The sequence below is a fragment of the Saccostrea echinata genome, unplaced genomic scaffold (assembly GCF_033153115.1).
Source record: "Saccostrea echinata isolate AGI-Se365-2 ecotype Australia unplaced genomic scaffold, CSIRO_AGI_Sech_v1 ptg000002l, whole genome shotgun sequence".
NCBI classification, from domain to species: Eukaryota; Metazoa; Mollusca; class Bivalvia; order Ostreida; family Ostreidae; genus Saccostrea; species Saccostrea echinata.
In genome coordinates this window covers 8104733-8132624 of record NW_026889751.1, presented here as the reverse complement: position 1 = coordinate 8132624, position 27892 = coordinate 8104733, and the positions used below count along the sequence as shown (strand labels likewise).

Below are 27892 nucleotides of genomic sequence, written 5' to 3'. Positions count from 1 at the left end.
AATTTCTTGTACACCTCATAGAGAAATTCATTGTCATCCAAGTCATAATATGATGATACTGGGTACCTCTGAGTGAACATCAACAGTATTTTATGGTGCTTAGTGCCGCAAAGAGCATTATCTGATGATGCTTGGCACCTAAAAGAGAGAGAAAGCATAATCCTTATCTGGTGGTGCTTGGCACCTCAGAGAGAGCATTATCATTCTTTAATGGTGCTAAGCACCTCAAAGAGCATTATCTAATGATCTTGGCACCTCAAAAGAGAGAGAGAGAGAGAGCATAATTCTTATCTGGTGGTACTTGGTGCCTCATACAGAGCATTATTGTTATCTGATGATGTTGAGTACTGCAAAAAGAGCATTATTATCTAAAAAAAACTTGGCACCTGAGACTGCAATATTATTATCCGATGATGCTTAGAACTCAGGGAGAGCATCATCTGATGATACCCAGCACCCAAGAGAGAGTATTATCGTATCATCTGATGATACCCAGCACCTCAGAGAGAGTATTATCATATCATCTGATGATACCCAGCACCTCAGAGAGAGGATCATCATATCATCTGATGATACCCAGCACCTCAGAGAGAGTATTATCATATCATCTGATGATACTTGGCACTTCGTACCTAAGAGATAAAGCATCATCATCATCTTTTAACTCATTATCTGATGATGCTTTGCACACCAGAGAGCTGTATCATTGTCTGACAATATTTTAGGATCTCTGAGAGAGCATATATTATCATTCATTATCTGATGAAATGCGTTCTGTATGTGTGGAAAGATGATGTGGCTTAGTTAAATTTACTGATCAATGTATATGTATCTAGTGAAAAAAAAAAAGATTTGCAGTGGCTCAGTTTATCACAACTCATGCATTCTTGAATTTTCATTTGCAAGCTTTGAAGTTCATGTATATCTGTATATACAAATGTATGTAAAAAGTTAAGAATTAAGAATGGTATAACTATTGACTACTTGTTTGCAAAATTGGAAATGAAATTTTAATTAGTGAAGATAAAACATATATTCATAATTAGATAATTAAACTGTTTTCATTTACCAAATTTCACATTCATGATCATTTGACACTTTGAATTTTGTTGTTACATTTTTTTTCTCATTAACTTTTCTGATTTGAGCTGTTATTAATTAATTCAAACTTGTTGTTTTTCTTGAGATATACAAAAGAACTGATGACTAAATAAAATAAGATATAGCATTTATTTAAAAATGTTTTTTTAAAAAATATTTTCTTCACTGAAAAAAAAAATTCAATACAAAATCCGTGAATAAAATCCAGGTAGGTTTGCCATACAGTCATTTAGGGAGGGGAAATGTACAAAGGGTTAATGACCCTACCCCCATGATGAGGAAGCTGAAATGAAAGCAATGAAATATGTTAATGAATTAGCTATACATTGATAAAAAAAAATATGTATTATTACATATAATTGGATATGTATAAATATAGAAAACAAGAAATTGTACAGAAATAATTTTTTCATTCTGTTCGAAAATTTGTCCTCCACACCCTTTTGTCATCTGATGCTTTGTCCCTACAGCTACAGATGCCTATAAGAACATGCTGTCAGGATCACTGCCCCAGCAACAGCGGCAGGTGATGACAGATGACGACGAAGAAGGTGACACAGATGATGATGTCGAAAAACAGTTTGCATCTGCCTTGTCTCCCAGAGAACAGTAAGACCCCCTCTAATGTACATGTATATAACTTAGTACATGTTGTCTCCTATCCTGCAGAGAACACTAGGATCTAGTCCTCTAATGTACATGTATATAACTTAGTACCGGGGTAGTCTCCTATCCTCCAGAGAACAGTAAGATCCCCGATATATATAACTTAATAACCTCCAGTCCTGGAAAATCTTTGAGGTGCTTCCCCCCCGCAAAGAGCTTTGTCAACTCACTTCAGATATAACTAACTTCCAGAAACCTGACATTCTTTCTTCTAGAAATACATTCCAAAGATGTGATATTTAGCACTAAGAAGTTTGTCCTTTTTTTCAGAAATGTTGCAGCAACTATACCCACTGGTACTTCAAAAATGATGGAACCAGATGTTTTGTCAGATGAAAGTTCTACTGTGGCCTCTCCCCTCTATGTCCCAACTGCTGTGACAGCAAGGTATGTGTGATAAATTTTATTTTGGAGTCAAAGATTTTATTCTGATTCATAACAGTAACTAGTCTAATATTCTCTCCAACAGATTTAACATACAGTGTATTATTTAATCAGATACAACTTATGCAATCTTTAAATTTACCACTATGTAAAACGTGTTCCGTAGTGGTGTAAAAAAAAAACATTCGGCAAACATAGGATTTTCATGTTATTCAAAGTGATGCCATTTAATGTAGCACCTCCCCATGCTGTAAATGCATTTACTGTATACAAGATTATTTTTCCCCCATATTATTTTTGTCTTTTCACTCTTGAAAACAATTTTGCCCCTTTAAATTTGCCATACACAATTGTAATTAAAAGACAACGCTGTTTTCTTTGAATTGCCCCCATTTTAAATTCGCCCTCTTGTGACCAGGGTGAAAGTAAAACGAGGGCTAAAATTTCTCTGTATACAGTAAATACATGTACTGAATACTGTCTGACTGCACAAGAATGTTGATAAACTTGAATCAACCTATTCTGATGGTGTAAACGACTTTCATTTGATGTAAGCATTGACCTAAAGTTTGCCTTATTTCTGTCAGCAGTAAACCTACAAAGACAGGCATGACAACACCCAGGTCTACAGGGCTCTCCCAGTCTGGCCCAAGACGACCAGGTAAGGTTGAAAATTCAAAATCCATTGAAAAACTGCATTCTGTAAAGGGGGATAACTCCTTAGCATACATATAATTCTAGTCAGAATGAATAATATACAGTAAAGTGTTACCATCGAAGCACATAATAAATACATGTATATTGCATGAAATTCTTTTCCAGGAATACAATTCCAGTCTGACCTTGACACGGATACAGAAATAGACATCCTCCAGAAAAAAGAGGGTGACAAAGACAAAGAAGACGAAGATTTTTACGATTTTTATGGATAATGCAAACTGTTACCTTGTTGTTAGAATATCATAGTAACATTAACTTGTTATTTTATATAGGACCAAAAAATCTAGCAGCAGTAATCAAATTCATGCTCAGTGAGAGACCTTTAATTGTCCATGTACTTTTCACAAAGATATTATTTTAGTTACTTTGTAACAACTTGTAAAATATAAATGCCATAAAGAAAAGACAGTAATTCAAATTTTTGTTATGTCTTTTATATTTAGAAACAAATTCATGCATTAAAATAACACATCCAATGTTTTTAACTTTACTGATATCAGAATGTACAAAGTGCAGTGTTTGACCACAAATTTTGAACGACTCTATTTTTGAGAGTCTGTCAATTAGAATGAAGATGATATAATTTCCACACTTTCAAGTTCACTATTGAAAGCTGTCTCTACATATCTGAAGTTACAGATCTGTGTCAGTTAGATATGACAATCATAGGTTAGAAAAGTCCTAAAATTTCTATAAAGTGACAAAATTTTGCGTATGCCACAAAGACAGGAGTGGGAGATAAACATTCTTGTAAATCCATAATACCAGTACATTTCAGATAAAAATTTGGTATAGAAATTGAATTCCAGGATTACATAAATGTTATGAGTAAGAAATAGCATAGTATGACAGATGTAACATTGAATTTGTTTTCAAATCAAAATCAGATCTCTTACATCTATAATCAGTGATAAGTGAGGGCATTTCATCTTGGATTATTTTTCAAATATTTCATTTTCATGGAGTACGGTAATAAAAAAAAAACAGGCTTGGAGGAATGTCTCCTTAATGAAAGGTTGTCTATTGATGAATATCCATCCATTGAGGTTGTAAATTTGTTTGAAGAAGCACCCTCAAAATCAACGAAAACATAACCCGTACAAAAATATAATGATTTCACAATAAGTGATAAATCCAGTGCTGTAAGTCCTCCAATTATAACATGATGGTTTAGGTAGTATCCCTATTGGTTTGTGTGTCATCTCATGTGTCCTCAGCACTATCATCATCACTTTCTTTATCCCAGTCCTTCATTTTTGCCCCCATCATGAAATCATCTCTTAGAGCACTCCATTTCTCTTCTTTCTTAATTTCAACCTGTAAAATTATTTAAATGTCAATCTAAAGTACTGTAAACATGATTATATTGAGGAGTTGAATTACTGTAAACATGGTTATATTGAGGAGTTGAAGTACTGTAAACATAGTTATATTGAGAGACTGAAGTACTATAAACATGGTTATATTGAGGGGTTGAAGTACTGTAAACATGATTATATGAGGAGTTGAAGTACTGTAAACATGGTTACATTGAGGGGTTGAAGAACTGTAAACATGGTTATATTGAGGGGGTTGAAAGTTTGACGATTCTGATATTTTAGAGATATGGCGAGTGGAAATTTGACTACAGTAAAACTTGATTATAAGGAAGTCACTGAGACTTCAAATTTTGCTTCCTTATAACCGGATTCTTTAAATCTGTACATGAAAAATAATGAAAAAAAATTCTCTTCAGTATTCTTTAAAAAGCTCCTTATAACTGTGATTTCCTTACGAGTTCTTTATAATCAAGTTTTATTGCACTAGTGTGTAACATTGCTCTTCATAAAGAATGAGAAAGTTGACAAGTGGAAACATAACAATTAATTGTAATTTGTCAAAGTTACCACTTTTATAGTATTTCTATGAATTTTTCGTCATGTATATTTGAAAATCTTTGTACTGAATTTGAAATGCTCTAGACTAGTACATTTGTGTCTTAATTCTCTCGGAAAAAATCTGTATATTGACATTTGGAATGTTTATTAATTCTTCCAATTAATATGCTAAGTCTACAATTATCAGAATTCATTTTTTGGGAATATGTAACATACTGTAAACTTAATCACTACCGTATGTTTATGACTGATTCATGACAGACAACAATAGTCTTAGAAAACAGATAGCAAAGGTCACCCGAGTGACTAAGGTGACCTAATAAGAAGATGAACTTTGGGCCATCTTTAAAAAATTGTTTGTTTGGCCTCTCCCAACCGACTGGCTAAAAATGACTCAAAACTTTTCTAAACGTCCAGGAAATGTTAAGCCTTTTTTTTTTTTTTTTTTAAATTAATTCCGGAACTTTCCAATCCCATCAGAAACTATTTTAATGTATTAATAACTTCAATTTTAATAGATTTTGAAAATTAAACCTTGATGTTGAAAATTTCTGGGGGGAAAAAAATTTCCACCTACCTACCACCCATTTTTAGCTCACCTGAGCCGAAGGCTCAAGTGAGCTTTTCTGATCACATTTTGTCTGTAGTCCGTCTGTCCGTCTGTCTGTCCGTCTGTCCGTCTGTAAACTTTTCACATTTTCGACTTCTTCTCAAGAACCACTGGGCCAATTTCAACCAAACTTGCCACAAAGTATCCTTGGGTAAAGGGAATTCAAGTTTGTTCAAATGAAGGGCCACGCCCTCTTCCAAGGGGAGATAATTAAGAATTCGTGAAAAATTAATGGCATCATTAAAAAATCTTCTTCTCAAGAACCACTGTGCTTGAAAACATGAAACTTATGTGGAAGCATCCTCAGGTAGTGTAGATTCAAATTTGTTCAAATCATGACCCCCGGGGGTAGGGTGGGGCCGCAATGGGCGATCAAAGTTTTACATAGGAAATATACAGGAAAAATCTTTAAAAATCTTCTTCTCAAGAACAGCAAAGCCATACTTGGTCATATTTATATGGTAGCATCCTCAGATAGTGTACATTCAAGTTTGTTCAAATCATGACCCCCGGGGGTCGGGTGGGGCCACAATGGGCCATCAAAGTTTTACATAGGAATATATAGGAAAAATCTTCAAAAATCTTCTTCTCAAAAACAGCAAAGCCATGATTGGTCATATTTACTTGGAAGCATCCTCAGGTAGTGTAGATTCAAGTTTGTTCAAATCATGACCCCCGGGGGTAGGGTGGGGCCACAATGGGCGATCAAAGTTTTACATAGGAATATATAGGAAAAATCTTTAAAAATCTTCTTCTCAAGAATAGCAAAGCCATGATTGGTCATATTTACATGGAAGCATCCTCAGGTAGTGTAGATTCAAATTTGTTCAAATCATGACCCCCGGGGGTCGGGTGGGGCCACAATGGGCGATCAAAGTTTTGCATAGGAATATATAGGAAAAATCTTTAAAAATCTTCTTCTCAAGAACAGCAAAGCCATGATTGGTCATATTTACATGGAAGCATCCTCTGATAGTGTAGATTCAAATTTATTCAACTCATGACCCCCGGGGGTCGGGTGGGGCCACAATGGGCCATCAAAGTTTTACATAGGAACACATAGTAAAAATTCTAAAAAAATAACAATTTGTTAAGAATAGCAAAGCCATGATTGGTCATATTTATATGGTAGCATCCTCAGATAGTGTACATACAAATTTGTTCGAATCATGACCCCCGGGGGTCGGGTGGGGCCACAATGGGCGATCAAAGTTTTACATTGGAACACATAGTAAAAATCTTTAAAAAAAACTATTTGTTAAGAATAGCAAAGCCATGATTGGTCATATTCATATGGAAGCATTCTTAGATAGTGTACATTCAAGTTTGTTCAAACATGACCCCTGGGGGTCGGGTGGGGCCACAATGGGTGATCAAAGTTTTACATAGGAATACATAGGTTAAATCTTTAAAAATCTTCTACTCAAGAACAGCAAAGCCATGATTGGTCATATTTAAATGGAAGCATCCTCAGATAATGTAGATTCAAATTTGTTCAATTCCTGACATCCCCCCCCCCCCCCCAATCACTTTTATATTTAAACTTTTCAACCCTTCAAGATTGAAGTGATTTCTGCTTTTTCCTAGCCATAGTGCTCAGGTGAGCGATGTGGCCCCTGGGCCTCTTGTTTTCTATCCTGAGTTGAGAGAGGGCAAACAAACATTATTTTAATGATGGCCTTGACATGAAATATTTATTCAATGAAATCTGAATTCTGTATACAAGGTAATTTTCGCCCTTTCACACCTGCAAACAATCTGAATTTGCCCAGACACAGTTCTAATTAAGAGATAATGCTGCTTTCATTGAATTCACCCCGTTTTAAATTTGCCGAAAAGGGGTGAAAATTTCCCTGTAAACAGTAATCCAGATGGATAGAAAACAATGAAAAATAAAGTTTTTTTTCTGAAAAATAAATACTTTTCCCCATACAACCGAAAAAGGAGCTTAATTAGATGAATTGGAGGAGCATTTACAATGTAAAACATATTTTTGAAGACATAAGATATATTAAGAAAGTATAAGTATACTGTGGAATCATCATTGTTCATAGGGGACCAATGATCATGAATTTCATGGATCACCCTTACCCAAGAATTTACATCCCGATGAACATTTATTTTGTTAACATATTGATTCATTGAACCACCATATAAAACAAGTAAACCACAAAATGACGTCCCCACAAACAAATAAAATTTTGCTTGCCCACAAACATTGATCCTCATGAATTAAATTGATTCCACAGTACATGTAGTACAACTAATACCTGTTCAGGTTTATTCTCTGCATTTTTTAGAATATCCAAGAATTTGCCTTTCGTCATCGACTTTTCCACCTTTTCTCTTTTGATCTCGGATGATCCCACTTCCTTCATCTTTTCATCTAGAACCTTTTGTTGTTTCCGCACTGCATTAAAGAGCTGAACGACGCCCCTGAGGTGAAAATTAGAATGATGACTGATAGTCAGACAAGAATTGAACTACTGAAACTCATTTTAAAACACTGCAATGAGAGTTATATAGTAATGCTTTCTTAATATAAAGAGTTTTAGTGAATCTGTGGATATAATGAATGAATTTCGCTCCTAAGGCTAAATAAAATTGAAATTGCTGTTCTCATGCATAAGCAGGTCTGTTTTGAGGTAGCCACATTATGATATTTTTCATATTTTCAATGAAATAAAAAGTTGGTGACGCAGAGACCAATTCAGGAAAAAAATTCTGCCCTCATTTTTTCATAGTTTTGCACATATGTTTGGTAATCTTGTGAGATTATCAAATATATCTACAGAATAACTCCAGTATAATTATGAAAGAAGAATTTTCATTGTTAATTATGTAGAAAATTCTGGAATAAAAATTGCATCCAGCATAATTAATTCATCGCCGATAAAAGGAGGGGAAAAAAAGCCTCCCTCCCTCATCTGTTTTCATTTATATGTGGAAAATACAATAGTACACAATTTTATTAAACCTTTGTGCTATACGCTGAAGTTTTCGTTCCTTCTCCCTGTCCAGTGGATTGGGTTTGGTGCGACCTATACTTTCCCAGAGCTTTTTCTACAAAATAAAATTAAAATGTACCATTTGACACAGCCTCCCAGTCACATGCGTCTACAAGTTTTATATCTGCCTTTTTTTAATACAACTTGAGCATAAAAAAAAATCACAAAAAGATCATTTATGAATTAAACATCTCAGTGATATATGGTCAAACTTCAATATCTCATAGATATCGCAAATAAGGCGAAAATAAAATTATTGTTTGTTTGGAATTGCCTCCCGCCTCATTGAAATGACCCCTCCTGGAAAAATTTTATTGGCCAAAAATAAGATTTTTTTTTTATTCAATCAATTCTTGGCTTGTTACCACATGTGCCACCAAATCACTTAATAAGTGTAGGTTCAAAGCAAAACTGGGTTCCTGGTTGATGGGAGATGCCCTTTACAAAAAGGCAGAAAATAATGTGTTCATTCCTTATTGAGACTTTTATCATTAATTCTTAATTTAACTTTAATTTTGTAAAAAAAAAATAATTTCCCTCCCTCCCTCCCTCCTGGGTCTGAAACCTCCCAGGTGGCAATTCCAAACGAACAATTTTTTAATGATGGCCTAATACCATGCATATATTCAAGTGAGTTGGAAGTCCTAACAACTTTTTCTTTATGTATTTAACTACAATAACCTCAATATCTATAGTTCTCAGATACTTTTTTTCCCCTCTGCCCTATCAAATTTGAGATAATAGAATTTGACTGTATATTTTAATGGCTTCTTATCTGGTTTTATACTTTATAAAAAGTAATTACTCTGTCTTTTCAAAAATCAAAATGTGATTGATGTCTGACCTTTTGCTGAGAAACATGAGATTCTCTAGTTTCTTCATCTTCATTTTGCCGCTTTCGGGTCAACTCCTTGTCAGTAGTTCCTTTTGCAAGAATAATTTGTTTGTGTGCTGGAATCTGTTTCTTGAGAATTTTATTCATGGCGTCAGCAAGACCTGCTTTTGTATCTTCTTGGATTTCTGAGTCACTATGTCTATCATCTGCCATGAACAGAATATTATCACCTCTTTCATTATCATCATCATCTTCGTCTCCACTTTCATTATCACCATCATCCTCTTCATCATTTTCAACTTTTAATGTCATATCTTCATCTGAGTTTTCTTCAGTGTCACTGAGTTCTACAAATATTTAATAAAACATGTGAAAAATAAAATAAAAAAGAGAAGATTTCATTGCACGGTATTTGCGAGTTTACACATCAAGAGTATATAACATAGAAACAATTTTCCTTAATATTACCTTCTACAGATGCACTGGTTGCCGAACCACTGTCATCAAAATCATCGGATTGGTGCAACACGTGTACCTCTGTCATCTTTTAAACTGAAAATGAAAGTAGGTAGTGTTGGGAAATAAATTTGCGGAAGTGTCTATCGGCACGACGGTCGTGCCGATTATTTTCGTTATTCGCACGACGGTCGTGCTAATTACAGTTCTTATCCGCACGACACAAGAGAGATAACTCTATAGTACATTATATACACTTTTCACCAAAAATTTAATACAAAGTAAAAGAGATGCACCTAATACACACATGTAGAACTAATTATAACATTCGGTTAAGTAAAATTTGCTTACGGTGAATTTTCTTCGTGAATCGTCGTGACACAGTATACATATATGGTATAATAAGAATTATTTTTTTATTCGTCCTTTATATCATCTCTTGAGTACATGTAACGTACTTCAGACGTTGATTGGAAATATAAAAAAAAATATAGCTATCTATTTTCAATAATTTTCTTTCGTTTTTATGGTGTTTATATTCTCTTTCCATAATTTTCCATTTTTCTGGATGGTCTTAATAATATATAGTTTCATCTAAACGTTTTCTTATTTAAGTACGTTGATCAAACTTGTTTGGAGTTTTTCAAATATACAGGAACTTTTAAATTCATTTAAAAATTCTTTAAAATTAATATGATACGATATAATCCATGTCCATAAAAGAAAAGATTGATTTTAATGTCAGAGTAGTAAATATAAATATTTAAAAAAAGCATGGGATAGATTCACATCTAGTCTACTTTATTGCAATACTGAGACCGTGATTTTGATTCCGATATAATAATTCACGTGTACATGTACATGTATCAGGCGCGGATCCAGGAATTTTTTCCAGGGGGGGGGGTGTCCACCCCAGTCAAAAAAAAATTCAAACCCAGAAATTTCTTGACAAGCGACAATAAAAAAACCCCCCGTAAACTCCTTTCCCAAACGTGAAAAACCTATTTCGGGGGAGGGGGGTAGTCATTGACGTCTAAAGATTCCAGGGGGGAGGGGGGGGGCTCTAGATCCGCACATGTGTATCATAGGACGCAGACTACCAATTATTTTGCTAATATGTTTTACGGTGTGACCGTTGGGGCGAGCGCAGTTGTACCATCAAAAACCTATACACAGTTTACACTTCTAACGTTGATGGATCCACCTCTTCAAACGTCAAACCGCACGAGACACAGTCAAGACTGTGACGTCACATGACGTCGGAATTTACGGAGACAGCCGAGCGTCTGGTTGAACGAGACTAAAGATCTTGTGCAGTAATAAATGAAATACGTTGTAGAGTGGATGTAATTATTTTTTATTTCTTTTAAGCCCTCTGCAAAGAAAGAAAAGTAAACGTATCTCTCGGTAATGAATAACAAGTTTAGCTTTTGAAAAAACCTTAGAGAGTCAGTCAGTGGATTTTTCTATCTCCAAGATAATATTTTAAAGCATCAGGAAACAGAAATTTGGTTGAAGGAAAATGTTTTCAGAAAGAATTTGCATATATATATAAAGCGGAATTGGTCACTGAGAACTTTTTTCTTAATAGTTTTTCGGCATGGGAGGAGAGGGTTTGGGGTTCAATGCAATCCCATGCATGCAGATCTTTGCATTATTTTGTCAATTAAAAACAAAACAGAAGGTTTCATTATCGAAATTCAAATTCACGTAGCAGAATTCCCTAAAAAGTCAGTAAAGCTGATCTCATTAGTCTGATCTAGGATTTTATGAATAAAATAGAGGGGGAAGGGGTCGCCACATAGATGTACATTTATGTAGGTATAGTTTTCACAACCCTCTAACTCCCTATCCCATTTACAATTCTTATGCTCTAGTACGTAACAACGTCTAGCTAGTTTTAAGTCTTTCTATTAAGTTTTTTTTTTTATTATGACCTCTTTCTTTGATCTTCTTAAGACTTTCATAAGTTCGAACCTCCTGGACCACCACGCCCGTGGATCTGCCATTTAATCTTGACATTTACTCAAAGGTTACTTTTATTGTTATTTATTTAAAAAAGCTAAAAATGCGCATTCATAAGACTTAAGGACAGATGATACAGACAAAAAGAAAAATGGATGCCTCGAATGGTATATATTTTTGGACCTTTTTAGGTTGTAAACGATGTGAATATAAAATTTCTAAAATATTAAGAAATTGTAAACCTTCTATGACATTTAAAATTCTATCCTCTGAAATCATCCTCATTAATCTGTGGATTTTTTTTTTCACTTAAAATCACGTTATTGTGAAACGGAGAATGAAAAATAAAAATCTATGAGGCTCAAATTATTTTTACTTATGTAAAAAGATTATTTAAGTTCAAGCGCCACTTCTCAAGCCTTTCCGACAAGCGGGAAAATAACCTCAAATGTGTTACGTAGGCGTCCATGATAAACCTCTTTTCATGAACTTTTGAAATAAATGTAGATGGACCCGTTTTCAATGTAGAGGTAAACTTTATTGGATGTAAAAATATTACATAAAATATATCAAAGAAGGGACTTTCAACTTAGTCTATCCAATACTTTAATAAATAGGAAGCGACTCCATTTTGTATATTTTTTTGCATCCGCTGATCAATGTTAATATATTCGAGGTGTTTTTTCCGAGAGACTCGAGAAGATACGATTGTTTGTTATTTTCATGATTTTTTTAATAAAAATTTGTATCATCTGTCCTTAATAGATTTCAAAAACACAATAATTAACAACAAAGAACTGGAGGTATATAATCAAACACAACGTATTATCCAACAAACTTAAACTCCAGGAGCGATGAAGTTTTCACGTCAGCAATTCCCTACCAGCTTGCAGGATGCCCTCTGGTAGAGATTGTCTCGGTTGAATCACTCTCGGCAACTGCATTTAGGTAATGGAAGAGACATTTTTATCCCCTTGATTCATTGACAGACATTCTAAACGTCCTTATTGAAATCATTATATACAATTTCTAGTGATTTTTAGAACATGAAAATAAATATTTGCCGAAAAAGGGACCTTCTTTTAGTCTTTACTTTGCGTTATATTTTATATTTTAGTGTGCTGACTTTCAAAATTAAACCTAACTTCATTTGATTGAAACAAAATAAACAACATTAAACCTGAATTTCCATAAATTGAATGCTTTAATTTAATGATAAACAGGTGAACTTATTGGAGATCCCAAGCAATATAAAAAGCGAAGTCAGCTGTGTCTGCCCAGTCTATCCGCCGCATACCTTTACAAATCTTATTGACCTACTCGGTAATTGACATCGGGATCGAAATGCTTTATTCAAAACGAAAGTAAAACAAGTAAAAATAAACGACTTCAAAATCTGGAATAAACCAATATTTATGCTGCTGATCTGAGTGTATATACATGTAAAATAATTTTAAGATATACTTTACAGAACAGTTTCAAATGACACATCAAACGCTGCATTAAATGAATTTATATTTCGCTGCGCAGAACACACGTTTCATGATATTTGATGCTAACGAACCAGTTTACAAAACTTGAAACTCCAAAGACAGTACTAAGCTTCTGCTTCAATATAGGAAGATTTTTAAAAACTGAATCAGTATCAAAGGCCTTCATGTTTTAAGTTCAAATAACAGTTTACCGGTATTAGGTGTTAAAATGGGGATTTCATAGTTTAATCAATATTGATTTTACTGAAACGAAATTAAAAAGAGTGAATTACTCAAAAACCTCTTCCCAGGTGGTCACGCAAGTCGTTTGATCCCCAATTCAAACGATGCCGTAAGCGTGTAGGTGACCTAGACTACCCAGAATTCCAAAGTACGCAAGCGCATTTGAAGTTCTTCGTAAGATAACTAGTCAGCCCGTGGGCTGACTAAATTATCCTTGGTCTTCTGAATGTTTTGTAAGAATTTCGCATGGAACCCTGGTAGCGAAGGAATTCTGGGAATGTTGCCCCAGAAAATTTGCCTGACGTATGTACAGATTTCATTCCGAATTTTCTCTGTTCTTACACGTTAGTCTATTGAGCTCGCTGCGCTCGCTATAATGTACTCCTTTATAACAAAAAAATTAATTTAAAGAATTTCACTGCCTCAACTCACCTGGAAAATCAGGAAAATTCGTAGTGTACAAGCCATGCTGTGACACTTCAAATAACCCTTACACTGCACGTATTTCAAATTCCCTTAAAATTTGAGAAGCAGATAAAAAAGTCTTTTTTATACTCTTCCTAAAAGCAAAGATTCCAAGACTGTAATTTTCAAAAAATTCCAGACATTTTTTTCTATCTAAAATCAACCCACTCCAACCCATACACATTCCAGAGGAATAAAGGAATAAAACCCTGTTTTTGTTTTTTTTTTAAATGCCACCACTTACGCAAAATGGGGCAAATTAACCATCAGTTTCAGACTGTCCAGAAGCTTTTTTTTAATATATAAAACTGAAACTTGAGTGTCGTATTTCGAAAAAAGGCCTTTGTTTTCTTTTTGAAAAATCGTAATCTTAATTATGCCGCGGCAAACACTCTAGCACTTCAATGAACTAGGAATTTCTGAAGAGTTAGGGATAAGTTCACTTTTTGTGTCCGTCTAATATGTTAAATTCGCTTTGAGTTTCTACACACAATAGCAAAACACCGAGTAAAAATTTATTTATATAAATAAAATATATGCAAATATAAATAATATAAAGTTATAAACAAAAAAATTATAAATAAAGTATATGCAAATATAAATAGTATAAAGTTATAAACAAAAAGAATTATAAAATTGTTTCAGAGTTTGTCGTGCGGATAGCCTCCGTAATCGGCACGACCGTTGTGCGGATAACAACAGTAATCGGCACGACTGTCGTGCGGATAACACCGGTAATTAGCACGACCGTCGTGCGGATAGCCTCGGCCTAAATTTGCACAAAACGAATTTTCGTTTACATTAAGATATTCGAATTTTAAATGAAAAAAGTTGAAATCGTGATAAAAATGGTTATGTAGATACAAATTGTCTTAGCTCTACCTTGTTCTTTTTGGAATAAAATGCATATATGTCTTCGTTTTATGCACCGAAAAATAAGTCGGGTTCGAAATTCTAGCACGTCTTGTAAACTTCCGGCAGCATGGACGGTTTCAGCTTGTTTCGAAAACTTGGAGTTGGTACTAAATTTGATTACCGCCGCTTCAAAAAAGATGCACAAGTTTTAAATGTAAGTTGATAAACAATATTCTTTTCTACATTTTCCAGTTGTTACCTTCTCCTTGTTTTCTCTTCTTTAACTCTACATTTTGTCTTACAGCTTTTACCAACCCAAAGTGTGCAGACTGTATCGGAAAATAAAAGACGAGAAGAGACTGAAAAACTAGATCTTGGTAGAGTATAAGTTGTGGAGACAATCTTATTAAATGTTGATATTTGACCGTCTGGCCATTTTGGCAAGCATAACAATATTTAAACAGAATGTGTCTTTTTCCATTAATGTGCAGGGCTTTGTATACTGCAGAAATGTAGCTCTCCAAGACAGAACTGCATATTTACTGTACACAGAAAGTTGCACTCCCATCTAATTTTTTTTCTTCAAATTCTTAACTCAACTGCACAAAAGCTCGATTTTAAAATTCCTTTGACCTCTATTAAATGCTCTCATTGTTGATATCTGCCTAAAGCATGTTGGACTGCAAAGTTGTCTTGCCATCCAAAATGTCATCTAAATAGGTGAAATTTAATATGGTCTCAATTTCAGGCCCAGGAGGGCTTTTAGCAACAGTTATGGGGAATGTTTTGTTGTGGAAATAGTAAAAGAATATGTTAGGATCACACGGTTAGTAATATTTTGAGATGGAAATTTAAATGTAAGGAGAATTAAATCAAGAAACAGCACACTTTTTTATGCACATTAAATGTACACTTTTTTCAATGGGTGGCACTGTAGCTCTCTGGTCATTTATCCTATTTTTTTTTCAGACCAGCAAGCCACGATCTGCAGCTAGTTGGCTTTGTAGGCATAATAATGCATATTGCCTCAGTTCATATTGACTAATCGATCATGGAGTTTGCTTTGTGTGACTTTGAAGTTGTCAAGAAAATCTTAAGAAATAGTGGAAAGAATATTTTAGGAACATTCAATAACATTTTGAGATGGCAGCTTAAAAATATGGAGATATCATTAGTTAGTTACATATAACCAATCACTGATTATGAAATTCTTACCGATTCCCATCATTTTTATTATTGAAACCCAGACTCAGAGGAAGAAGTGGAGGAGGAGGCAATGACAGAGGAGGTGGAGGACACAGAGGAACCTGAGCTCACTGTTCTACAGGGATTAAAGAAAAAGGGGGAGAAAGTAAGACGAAAGAAGTCCAAGCAGAGTTTTGCACAACGCAAACAAGAAAAGGTATGTACAGTGTTAAAATGTTGTTAATCTTGTCAAAGTTACTTGAATTAATACAAAGTCAGTGGATTTGTTGAGGCTTTTAAATAATCTTCATTTTTGTCTTTGTAGGAGATATTCTGGACATAAAAATTAGTTTTTCATTTCTTAAATATTGAATGATTTTAAAAAATTGTTGATTTCTTAAGAATATACATTATTTAGTAAACCATAGTCTTTTTAAGCAGGGTCCCTTTCCAATGCATTCATTATTTTAATCACAATTAACCATTAATTTTATATATTTATTGTTTGAAAATGGTTGTTTGATTAAAACTATCATCACATTACATTTTGGATATATAAATTCTATAGTAATAAACATTTCATCTTTGCTGTGACAGATTAATCACATCCGGAATCAGAACAGGATCCACTGTTTTGGGGAGGACCCCCCTGACCCCTGTACCAACTTTGAACAGTTAGCAAGGACATATGAACTTAATCCACAAATATTAAAAAACATTGCAACAGTGGGATACACAAAACCAACTCCTATTCAAATGCAGGCAGTTCCAGCTATGATGCAAGTTAGTGTGAACTTTTGTATGTACATATTACTTTTGTCTATTTTAATGTTATAAAGAAGCTACAGTAAAACATACCTAGTGTTAAGTGCCATTATACGTGTGTTTGCTGAACCATATTCTACTGTATAGAACTATCTAACAGAAATTTGGTGCATATTTTAGAGAAGGGAGATCCTGGCGTGTGCACCAACAGGATCTGGGAAAACTGCAGCTTTTATTATTCCCATCATGCATCATTTGAAGGAGCACAAAAAGAAGGGGTACAGAGCTCTTATACTGGCTCCGACCCGGGAATTAGCAAAACAGGTGAACCCTTGAAGTAAAAACCATTTCATACTCTTTATAATCATTTTACATCTCTTTCCCACAAATCACAATCCTCCACAAAGCATAAAAAGATTCAGCTTAACAGTAGAGTATAAGTCATCATGATTTGCACACATCCCTAGGAGGTAATTATTGGGCCTCCAGAACCTTTTTTTTACTCCATACTCTGAGTATTTTGACCTCATCACCTTTAAGTCAGTTTCTCTAATAGGGATTTCTTTTATTATTATTATTATCTTTCTTTTTTTCTTTTTTTTTCTTTACATTTTACACATAATAATTTTTAGGAAAGAGGATGATGATTTTGTTGATTTGTTTTGTCCCATGAGCCTCATGGTGTTTTATTTTAAGTGACAATAAATATACAGGAATGACAGCAAGCAAATTCTTTTTACAAAGATTTCTTTCATTTTTCTAATAACAGATATACAGAGAATTCCTAAGGCTATCTGAGGGTGTAGGACTAAAAGCACATTACATTAACAAGGCTACCACAGAAAAACAAGTCAAAAAATTTGGTAAGCAGTTTCATTTTCCTTCCAAGATAATGATTCATCTGTGAACAATTTTTTACATAAACACTGTACTGACATAAACATTTCCAGAGAACTCACCTGCCAGAGACTAATGTGAGCATTTTGCTCATCTGACCTAGTGATTAAAAGGACTTTCTACCTCACCTAAGACAGATTCCAAAACAAGCTTTTCTGATCATACCCTAAAACCTTGAAAATAAGCCGCGGCTTATTTTCAGTTTTGGTAAGAAAGTGGGGGCTTATTTTCTAAACCGTCTTATTTTCAAATCGCGGCTTATTATCAAAACAAAAAACCGGTAAGCGACGAGGGAATAATCACGGCTTATTATCAAAACAATAAATAAATTATAATCGATCGACTGTGAACTACAACATTTATATTTACATATTATACGCCCGGCTATCATTCGGACATACTGTAGTATGGCCAATTTCTTGTTGTTTACCGCTATATTTAAAACCTTAATAAATTATTCTTAGAACGTAAATTTTGTTAAAAATGTTAGATTTATAATCTGTTGTTAGTTAAATGATATTGGAAAGCGAGTTAAAATTAATTTTAGCTGCATATTCAAGCCGCCATATAACGATGTTATTTATTGACGTTTACACATTCCTTTGCCACGTGCTTGCGTAATCATAATGCACATGTAGACACTCGGTTAATAACTCAGTGAAAATTTATTTCAATTCTCAATGTAAATACCCCTATATACGTCCCAATTAAAGCCATTGTTATGATTATCTCAACACCCCTATTATCAATGGCTTTGATTATTTTTATTGATATAATTGAGGGATCGATTAATAACATTTGTTCATAATCAAAAGGAAATATCAAGTCTGTTAAAACTTAATTGTTAAAATAACTCGAGCTCTGTTGAAAATAAGATATATCTTCGAAGATGGCCGCGAAGAACAAAGTCATGATTATCGTTGCTAAATAAAGATTTCTGTTCAAACTGAAATTCAACAGCCTCTCGTGCTTTGTTAAAATAAAATTATTTCTGCGAGGATAAAGACGACATGTAATGAATTTCAAGATTTCCGTTAGCTAAAAAGAAAAAAAAATATAATGCAATAATATCTCGTGCTTTGTTAAATAAAATCATTAATGTCATGGAATGTTTATAATAAAATAAAATAAAATAATTAAAATAACACTGTGTTCAATATCTTGCATGTAGAAAACGAAACAATTTCTAGTTTAAATTTTTTCTTAAATGGCATTAATTGTCATGACTGGCTTATTTTCAAAACGGGCTTATTTTCGAGTAAATTTCAATGCAAGAAATAGGTGGCTTATTTTCGAAACCGGCTTATTATTAAATCCGGCTTATTTTCAAGGTTTTAGGGTATGTTTTCTATTCTGCATTTTTATTTTCAGTCCTGTTTGTCTTTCTGATGATTTTTTTTAACCTTGTATGCTTGTTTAGAGAAAATGTACATTTTGCTGTCAAGTTTGATTCTTAGCATCTATACATACATGTAATAAAGAACATGCTTTTACTTTGGGATTAAGAGCCTCCACGGCAAAGCAAAATTCTTTTGCAAATGACAGCCCCTCATTACTAGAGTAGGGTGTCAATTATTACTGTATACAGGGTTATTTTCGCCTCATGTTATTTTTGCCCTTTCACACTTGCAAACAATTTTGCCCCCTTTTAATTTCGGCCAGGCACAGTTCTATTTAAGAAATTATACTGTGTTCTTTGAATTTGCCCTGTTTTGAATTTGCCAACCCGTGAGTAGGGTGAAAGGGGTGAAAATTTCCCTGTATCCAGTTATAATTTTTTTTTTACAGAAATGTATCTAACCTTCATTCTCTGGCCATTTTAATTTAAATTAACTACATACATTTAATTTTCTCTTACAGATGTGTTGGTTTCTACACCTAATAGATTAGTGTACATGCTTCAGCAAGAACCTCCTCACATCATCCTCAGTCAGTAAGTACTTTAGAACCTCCTCACATCAGATTTAGTAAGTACTTTAGAACTTCCTCACATTAGACTCAGTAAGTACTTTAGAACCTCCTCACATCAGACTCCATAAGTACTTTAGAACCACCTCACATCAGACTCATTAAGTGCTTTAGAACCTCCTCACATCAGACTCGGTAAGTACTTTAGAACCTCCTAACATCAGACTCAATAAGTACTTTAGAACCTCCTCACATCAGACTCAGTAAGTAATTTAGAACCTCCTCACATCAGACTCAATCAGTACTTTAGAACCTCCTCACATCAGTCTCAATAAGTACTTTAGAACCTCCTCACAGCAGACTCAGTAATTACTTTAGAACCTCCTTACAGCAGACTCAATAAGTACTTTAGAACCTCCTCACATCAGACTCAGTAATTACTTTAGAACCTCCTCACATCAGACTCGGTAAGTACTTTAGAACCTCCTAACACCAGACTCAATAAGTACTTTAGAACCTCCTCACATCAGACTCAGTAAGTACTTTAGAACTTCCTCATATCAGACTCAGTAAGTACTTTAGAACTTCCTTACATCAATCTCAGTCAGTAAGTACTTTCAAGCCTCCTCACATCAGTCTCAATCAGTACTAAGTACTCAATCTTTCGTCCTCATCACAAGTGAATGAATTTAATATGGGGTGAATTCAAGCATCAGTTCTTTATCATGACTTATTTGGGTGAATTTTTTTTTTGATTATTTCAGTGTGGAATGGCTAGTGATTGATGAATCTGATAAATTATTTGAGGATGGTAAAACAGGCTTCAGAGAACAGGTACATTTTCTTTTTTTCCCCAAGAAATGATTTTACAGTATTTCTACAGTAGTGTTTCAAAACACTTGTAAGGAAGTGCCAGGGATGGGCAATTTTGCTCTGTTATAAACGTAATTCATTAAATTTGTTTAGTTTACAATATATTTTAAAGCCACTCGGAATGAAAATCACTTCGCTTAAGCCTCAATTCATTATAAGTGTTTTAGCTATAAGCATGTTTTACTGTATTATGTCTTAAACTCAATGTTTAGCAAAATGCTGTTTTTGGTAGTTTTTATTTGTATATTTTTACTGAAAATCTTCACATAACCTAATTGTGATCTGGTTTTTCAGTTGGCTAAGGTTTATCAAGCTTGTGACAGCAATAATGTAAAACGAGCGATGTTTAGTGCCACTTTCGCAGTGGAAGTAGAGGAATGGTGTAAGCTGAACTTGGATAATGTATTGCAAGTTTACATTGGTGCCAAGTAAGTCATGTTGTATCACTTTGTAAATTGCTGCATATATTTAAACTTGACTCTTGTGAGTACATAGCTACAGAACTGTAGCTCTCTGGGGCAGAAAATTTGGACAGACATACCAGAGAGCTACAGATCCATCCATTGTAAGAGACTTTGATTTACTGGAATCGCGTTTTGTTGCACGATTCAGGTATTATTTCTCTCATTATATATGATGTGGGAAGTAATACTGAAGTGTACATTGGACAAAATTTGATCGCTGTAAATTTAAATATATTTAAATATGAATGGAATATATCTTCAACAATTGCCTTATTAAATTGATAAACTTTTTAACAAAAATCTTTAACTCAGTTATTTACTTGAATTGAATGGAAACTTACTGTGGGACTGAAGAATAAGTTTCATTTGAAAATGACCCACAGGCCAGTACTCAAAATAAACAGTGCTGCAGAAAGTTATGCCTGAGTGATTTCCCTTGCCACTGTAGCTTTACATGTATATAGTGTATGTTTCCTCTTTATTATCAGACAAATAGTGAATATGTGGTATATACATGTACATGTACATACATATGTATTGATAAGTAATGATTTTAAACATCAAACATATACATTCTCATACTTTTGTAGGAATTCTGCTACAACAACAATTGAACAGGAATTAAAATTTGTGGGAACAGAAGCTGGGAAATTACTGGCTGTCCGTGATATCATAGGAAAGGTAAACTTTGGATGTGTAAGGTAGGAGGGGGGGTAATAGTTTTGATGGTTGTTGTGGTAGTTGTACATGCATTTCTTTGTGACTGTGTTATTAGCTTGAAAATAACTTTTAAACTAAAAGTGATAGGCACTTCTTTTTTCACCATGTTGAGGATTCAGTGTCAAAACCTTATGCCAGGATCAGTTGAAGGTCAGGGAACAAAGAAACTTCAATTTGTTATTAACTTGATCCAGTTTCAGTATAAAAGGTCGAGGTTGAAGTTAAAAAAGGTTTCTTTTTATTCTCTTTTTTTAAAAAAAAAAAATGCTCCTTTACACTAAGAAAGAAAATTTTTTCTGTTAAAGAAATTTCCTCACCAATTAAGTACATGTACTTGCAAGTCTGGGTTACTGATATGACCTCTTTATTTATTTAAATCTGGGCCCTTTGAGAGGCTCGCAATCTTGATACACTGTATCTAGATTTTAGTTGCAGATCTGTAGTCTGCTGGATTGAAAAAATTGGGATGGATGACCAGTTGTCTATCCCAATTTTTTTTTTTCAGACCAGCAAGCTACAGATCTGAAGCTATCTATAGAATCATGCTTTTTGATCTCCATTGAATTCGCTGTCTTTCTTTCTATTCAGGGAGTGCAGCCTCCTGTTCTTATATTTGTACAATCAAAGGAGAGAGCTCGAGAACTCTTTCATGAATTGATTTATGATGGCATGAATGTAGATGTTATACACAGTGATCAGACACAGGAGCAGGTAACTCCATCATTCCTACCAATGATGACAAATATGGTTATTTTTTTGTATGAATTATTTAAATTTGCTTTAAATTTTGCATGAATAATTCAAATTTTGCCTTTAATTGTAGCATGAATTATTCATTTTTTATCTACAAAGGGTGTGAAAACAGATTAACCTCCCTTGTCTCAGATGTAATTTAGGATATGCAATAACAGAATGATTTATGCTTTAAGTAAATATTTATACTGTATATTTTTATATTCCTAGAGAGATAATGCAGTTACAAATTTCCGCTCTGGAAAAACATGGATATTGATTTGCACAGAGCTGATGGGAAGAGGAATTGATTTTATCGGCGTTAATCTGGTTATTAACTATGATTTCCCCAACAGTGCCATCAGTTATATTCACAGAATAGGTAAATAATTCATGTAAACAACATTTTTTTTCCAGTAGGAAAAGGGATTGGACTGCAGGCAAGAGTGTCTGTGTAAAACCTCTCCCTTGGTATATCAGTTAATTGCTGGCTGACTCTTAAATCATTCAAACTACAAACTAATCAAATCAGAGGTAATGTTTTTTAAAAGCCCAAAGTACGATGCTTTTGTGGAAGATAAGCACCTGTATTTTCATCTCCTCACAACAAAATATTTCAAGAGGTATAGGTAATTACCAAATGTTCATTGGAAATGATTACAGTATCTAAATCAAGTTTAAATGCTTGTTTCCATGAAAGAAGGGAGGGAAAAGTAGATAAGCACTTAAAGATGGCCGGGTAAGACTCTACCTTGAATAATAAAACACCCTGAAAACTTCCAGAAACTTTAAAAAAAATATTAACAGATTGAATATAGCTCTCTTATAAAACTTGTGGGGAGTTTTATATTTTATAATTACTATAGACATCCTTTTTTTCTGCTTTGGATTGATTTACACTACCTTGGTACACAGTCACAAATTTTCCAAGGAAATTTGTCACAGCAAACTTAAAAATGGCAATCCAAGAAATCATCCAAATTTTTTACCCATGGATTGAACAGAAATTGTGGTTTTGCAGAATTATGACCCCACAGAAAAAAGGACATTGATATTATTTTCTATTTAAGAAAAAAAAAGTTATTTTTTGGTGAGACTTAGTAGGCAAAATTGTTTATGCTGTATAGATTCATGTTTTTGAAATTTCTGATGACTGTCATTTTAGGTCGTACTGGACGAGCAGGAAGATCAGGAAAAGCCATTACTTTTTTCACAGAAACTGACTCTGTTTATCTCAGGAGGTAATTTTCTGTTTGTCTGGCAAAGAAGTGTGCAGATTTATTATGTATTTGGTACCATTTACAAGGGTTTGTGTATACAAAGCCTTACTAAAGATGCAGTCAAACATCTTTATCTTGAACTCGATTGAGTTGGGATCAAACTTTTAGATACGTGAAGATTCTAGAGAGTGAGGTTAAAAAAAGGAATGGGTTAGGACTTCCAGCTCACTTTGACATATATGTATCTGTGGTATTTTGACATATATGTATCTATGGTATTTTGACATATATGTATCTATGGTATTTTGACATATAGGTATCTGTGGTTTATGTATCTATGATATTTTGACATAAACATGTATGTATCTATGGTATTTTGACATATATGTATCTATGGTATTTTGACATATATGTATCTATGGTATTTGAAATCTCAATGTTTAAGATACAGAAATTCAGGAGTATATGATCCGTATGTTTTTGTCATTTCATTTTTTGAGATTTTTATGTAATTTCAAATTCTGCAATACTTGGACACAAGTAGAAATCTTGTATATTATGTGATTATAGAAAGAACAGATTTTAGTGAATAAGACAATGAATAGAGGGCTATCCTCATAAAATATGGGATCAAGAGTGATTGCTGAAATCCTTTGAAATTTAATGTTTACACCATCTATTGGTTAATGTATTCAGTAGCAAATGATTGTGGAGTTATTTAAGCAGTTGCTTTTTTAGCTCTACTGGTCAGAGACCAGAAGAGCTTATGCGATAGTAAGGTGTCCGTCGTCCGTCCGTCTGTCTGTCTGTCTGTCCGTCTGTCTGTAAACAATTTTTCAAAACGCTACTCCTCCTACAGTTTTGGTTCGATTTCAATATAACTTGGCACACAAGTAGACTACACTAAGATACATAATTTAGTGCATCGGTTTTTGATTTCGATGGACGGTGTTGCCATGGTCACTAAAAATAGAAATTTCTGTGAAATTCCTTTAAAACGCTACTCCTCCTACAGTTTTGGTTCGATTTCAATATAACTTGGCACACAAGTAGACAACACTAAGATACATAATTTAGTGCATGGGTTTTTGATTTCGATGGACGGTGTTGCCATGGTTACTAAAAATACAAATTTCTGTGAAATTTCTTTAAAACGCTACTCCTCCTACAGTTTTGGTCCGATTTCAATATAACTTGGCACACAAGTAGACTACACTAAGATACATAATTTAGTGCATTGGTTTTTGATTTCGATGGACGGTGTTGCCATGGTTACTAAAAATAGAAATTTCTGTGAAATTCCTTTAAAACGCTACTCCTCCTACAGTTTTGGTCCGATTTCAATATAACTTGGCACACGAGTAGACTACACTAAGATACATAATTTACTGCATCGGTTTTTGATTTCGATGGATGGTGTTGCCATGGTTACTAAAAATACAAATTTCTGTGAAATTCCTTTAAAACGCTACTCCTCCTACAGTTTTGGTAAGATTTCAATATAACTTGGCACACGAGTAGACTACACTAAGATACATAATTTACTGCATCGGTTTTTGATTTCGATGGATGGTGTTGCCATGGTTACTAAAAATACAAATTTCTGTGAAATTCCTTTAAAACGCTACTCCTCCTACAGTTTTGGTCCGATTTCAATATAACTTGGCACACAAGTAGACTACACTAAGATACATAATTTAGTGCATTGGTTTTTGATTTCGATGGACGGTGTTGCCATGGTTACTAAAAATATAAATTTCTGTGAAATTCCTTTAAAACACTACTCCTGCTACAGTTTTAGTCTGCTTTTAATATAATTAGGCATACAAGAAGACTATACTAAGATACATAATTTATTGCATTGGTTTTTGAATTCGATGAACAGTGTTGCCATGGTTACTTGAAATAGAAATTTCTGTGAAATTCCTTTAAAACGTTACTCCTCCTACAATTTTGGTCTGATTTCAATCTAATTTGGCACACAGTTAGAATACACTACGATACATAATATGTATTTCTGTTTTTTTTTATTTGGGTGAGTGGTGTTGTCATGGTTACCGGTACTAAAAATAGAAATTTCCTTGAAATACTTTCAAAACGCTACTACTCCTAGTTTTCATTTGATTTCAATATAACTTGTCACAAAAGTAGACTACATCAAGATACATAATTCTATTTATTGTTGCATGTTGCAATGTTTCAAATCCAAGTGCTACTTTTCTTTTGTTATACAAACAGACCAGTAGAGCTACAGTCTCATCAGAGACTTCTGGTTTTCATTTCAGTATTGCAAGAGTGATGGTGAATGCTGGGTGTCCAGTGCCTAGTTATATGTTAGACATGAGACGTCCAAACAAGTAAATCTTGTATTGAAATAAAGATCTGGCTCTGGGGCCATAAAACTTAGATGAGCTCACTTTTGATCTCAGTCTAACTTTTTACAAAAGAAATATATTGTGGAAAAGTGAGACTGAGATCAAAAGTGAGCTCGCCTAAGTTTTATGGCCCCAGAGTCTGTTCTGCACAAAAATAATTGCTTTTATTTCAATGTTTGTAATAAAAATAATTTCTAATTATCACTTGTAAAATTTTAAGTGAAGTTACAGTTGGACAAAGCAAAGTTTTGGAAAAGAGAAAAATTGTCGAAATAAAAAACATATGATGATACGGTAAAATGGCATAGAATGTAAAATTTGTGTAACATTTTAGTCAGCATTTTTTGCAATTGTACATGCATATAAAGATGAAAAATAATTCTAGATTTTTTATGGTTGCTTTCCAGAAAAGTAAGGAGAGCAGCAAAGAGAGTGCCAAAGCGAGACCGGATATCAACCGTATCACAGTACGACATTGATAAAATAAACAAAAAAAGGTAATTTTTTCTTGCAATGGAACTCTTTGGATAAAATAATAAATGTCAGATTTTTATACAGCTCCCTGCATGGCTCATAAGATCAGCATTTAAGAAAACGGAAGCCACCCCTTCATTAAATTCCGAGGGCTCCATAATCTAAATATTGACATACCAAATTACTTTGAGCATGTTTATATGTTAATAGAGGATATTCAATGTTTTGTAGTTGGATATGGAATTCATTTCACGAGTGGGACAGGATTTTTTTTATATTTTCACGAGTGCGAAGCACGAGTGAAAATATAAAAAAAATTCCTGTCTCATGAGTGAAATAAATTCCATATCCAACTACAAAACACTGAATTTTCTGTTTATTACATTTTCTTTGCCATTTCCCATCTGCCTCTGTCTTTTTTTAACACAGTGTCATAGACTGTGACGTCATAGTTGAGACGTCATAGCCTAGCAGTTACAAGTTTGTTGTACCATGGATTTTAGCAACATATTTTGGAAGAAATTGGCAGTTTTAGTCTCTATCAATATGATTTAGTTACAGTAACTATCTCTATCTTACAATAGGCCAGAAATTATTTTTACTTACTTTGATATCCTTTCATACTGTGAGAGAATATCACTTTGGTATCCTTTCACACTATGAGAGAATATCACTTTTATTCAATAAATAAATCACAGTATTTCACTGATGAAAATGTAATAATAGTTTATACTATATGAGTAACAAGATGGTGCTATGGATATTTGCATGACTACTGAAATTTGTTTTGTAGGAAATATACTTCAAAAGACAAAAATAGACCAGTGAAACGAGCAAAACTCAAAAAAGATCAGATGAAGAGTTGAGATATACATATACAACTAATCGGACAGAATCAGTAGAGTTCCAAGGATCAGATTTTCAAAGTGGTGAATTTTCAACATTATTTACAAGAATTTTTAACAAGACTGTTGATGGATGAAATAATTTACCAAGGAAATTGTCAAAGAAAAATATTTTATTCAACATTATTTTTCAAGAGATATTGCAGATATTCAGATTACATGTACATGTAGGTTCTACCTGAGGTGGGACTAAGTTATATTCCTAAATTAAAAATAAATCCTAAAAAATCTTTCTATTTACTCTGTGAAATGTATCAGATAAATGTGTACGTGATAATGATGAGCAGTAAGTCCTTCACTGGTCATAGGCCTGCAAAGGTGATCATTTTATGAAAAAAAAACCCCATAAAATCTTTAATTTTCTTTCTTTATACATGTATATCTCTATGAACCAGGACAATCTCAGCTAAAACTGTCGGGTTCATCTTCCTTGGTTCCAGAATTCAGGCCCCTAAGAGAAACTTACTTGATCATGTGTTCAAAAATGCATGTAATATCTTTTACATCGTTTATTATTGGCTTCTAAGTGCTTCAGATGAATGATATGCATGGACGTAATAAGCAATACATCTAGTGCCCAAGTACCAGTAATGTGAAATTCAAATCCTCATCTCTTTGATCAGTTGATAAGGTGTTGAAGTCTCCAAGACGTATGCATAATGCTGAGAAAAATTGCTAGATCCTTCTCAGGAGGTTAAGAGTTTTGTTTATCCCTTG

General features: G+C 33.8%; 3 protein-coding genes across 3 annotated transcripts in view; 2 read left to right on the top strand and 1 right to left on the bottom strand.

The window, feature by feature from the left end:
* The window catches only part of LOC133203983 (usherin-like), a 72620-nt gene extending 69320 nt beyond the window's left edge, over positions 1-3300 (top strand). Inside the window, exons 78-81 of the mRNA XM_061339776.1 lie at positions 1572-1710; positions 2038-2154; positions 2742-2812; positions 2974-3300. Of these exons, the coding sequence (XP_061195760.1) occupies positions 1572-1710; positions 2038-2154; positions 2742-2812; positions 2974-3083 (437 nt within the window). The 3' untranslated portion in view covers positions 3084-3300. The remainder of the gene's footprint in view (positions 1-1571; positions 1711-2037; positions 2155-2741; positions 2813-2973) is intronic.
* Positions 3284-9778, bottom strand: LOC133171566 (RRP15-like protein). The gene is made up of 5 exons (XM_061306336.1): positions 9670-9778; positions 9211-9548; positions 8336-8421; positions 7629-7794; positions 3284-4188 (listed from the first exon to the last, which is right to left on the bottom strand). The coding sequence occupies exons 1-5, from the start codon at positions 9743-9745 to the stop codon at positions 4075-4077; spliced, it is 780 nt and encodes a 259-aa protein (XP_061162320.1). The 5' UTR covers positions 9746-9778; the 3' UTR covers positions 3284-4074.
* A 4975-nt stretch (positions 9779-14753) lies between these two features.
* On the top strand, positions 14754-27380 carry LOC133171556 (probable ATP-dependent RNA helicase DDX52). The gene is made up of 16 exons (XM_061306326.1): positions 14754-14871; positions 14962-15034; positions 15905-16059; positions 16440-16625; positions 16788-16931; positions 17377-17470; positions 19365-19437; positions 20177-20246; positions 20580-20713; positions 21340-21430; positions 22058-22180; positions 22433-22583; positions 23367-23442; positions 25707-25778; positions 26204-26293; positions 27064-27380. The coding sequence occupies exons 1-16, from the start codon at positions 14785-14787 to the stop codon at positions 27134-27136; spliced, it is 1692 nt and encodes a 563-aa protein (XP_061162310.1). The 5' UTR covers positions 14754-14784; the 3' UTR covers positions 27137-27380.
* Positions 27381-27892: the final 512 nt, after the last annotated feature.

What these genes read in the sequence shown, in the direction of transcription:
- LOC133171566 (XM_061306336.1), bottom strand. Translation starts at nt 9,745, where the DNA reads ATGACAGAGGTACACGTGTTGCACCAATCCGATGATTTTGATGACAGT. An exon ending in AACCAGTGCATCTGTAGAAG is followed by an intron (nt 9,549 to 9,669) that starts GTAATATTAAGG and finishes AAATATTTGTAG; the next exon opens with AACTCAGTGACACTGAAGAA. An exon ending in CAGAGAATAAACCTGAACAG is followed by an intron (nt 4,189 to 7,628) that starts GTATTAGTTGTA and finishes ATAATTTTACAG; the next exon opens with GTTGAAATTAAGAAAGAAGA.
- LOC133171556 (XM_061306326.1), top strand. Translation starts at nt 14,785, where the DNA reads ATGGACGGTTTCAGCTTGTTTCGAAAACTTGGAGTTGGTACTAAATTT. An exon ending in CAGTTCCAGCTATGATGCAA is followed by an intron (nt 16,626 to 16,787) that starts GTTAGTGTGAAC and finishes TGCATATTTTAG; the next exon opens with AGAAGGGAGATCCTGGCGTG. An exon ending in CCTCACATCATCCTCAGTCA is followed by an intron (nt 19,438 to 20,176) that starts GTAAGTACTTTA and finishes TGATTATTTCAG; the next exon opens with TGTGGAATGGCTAGTGATTG.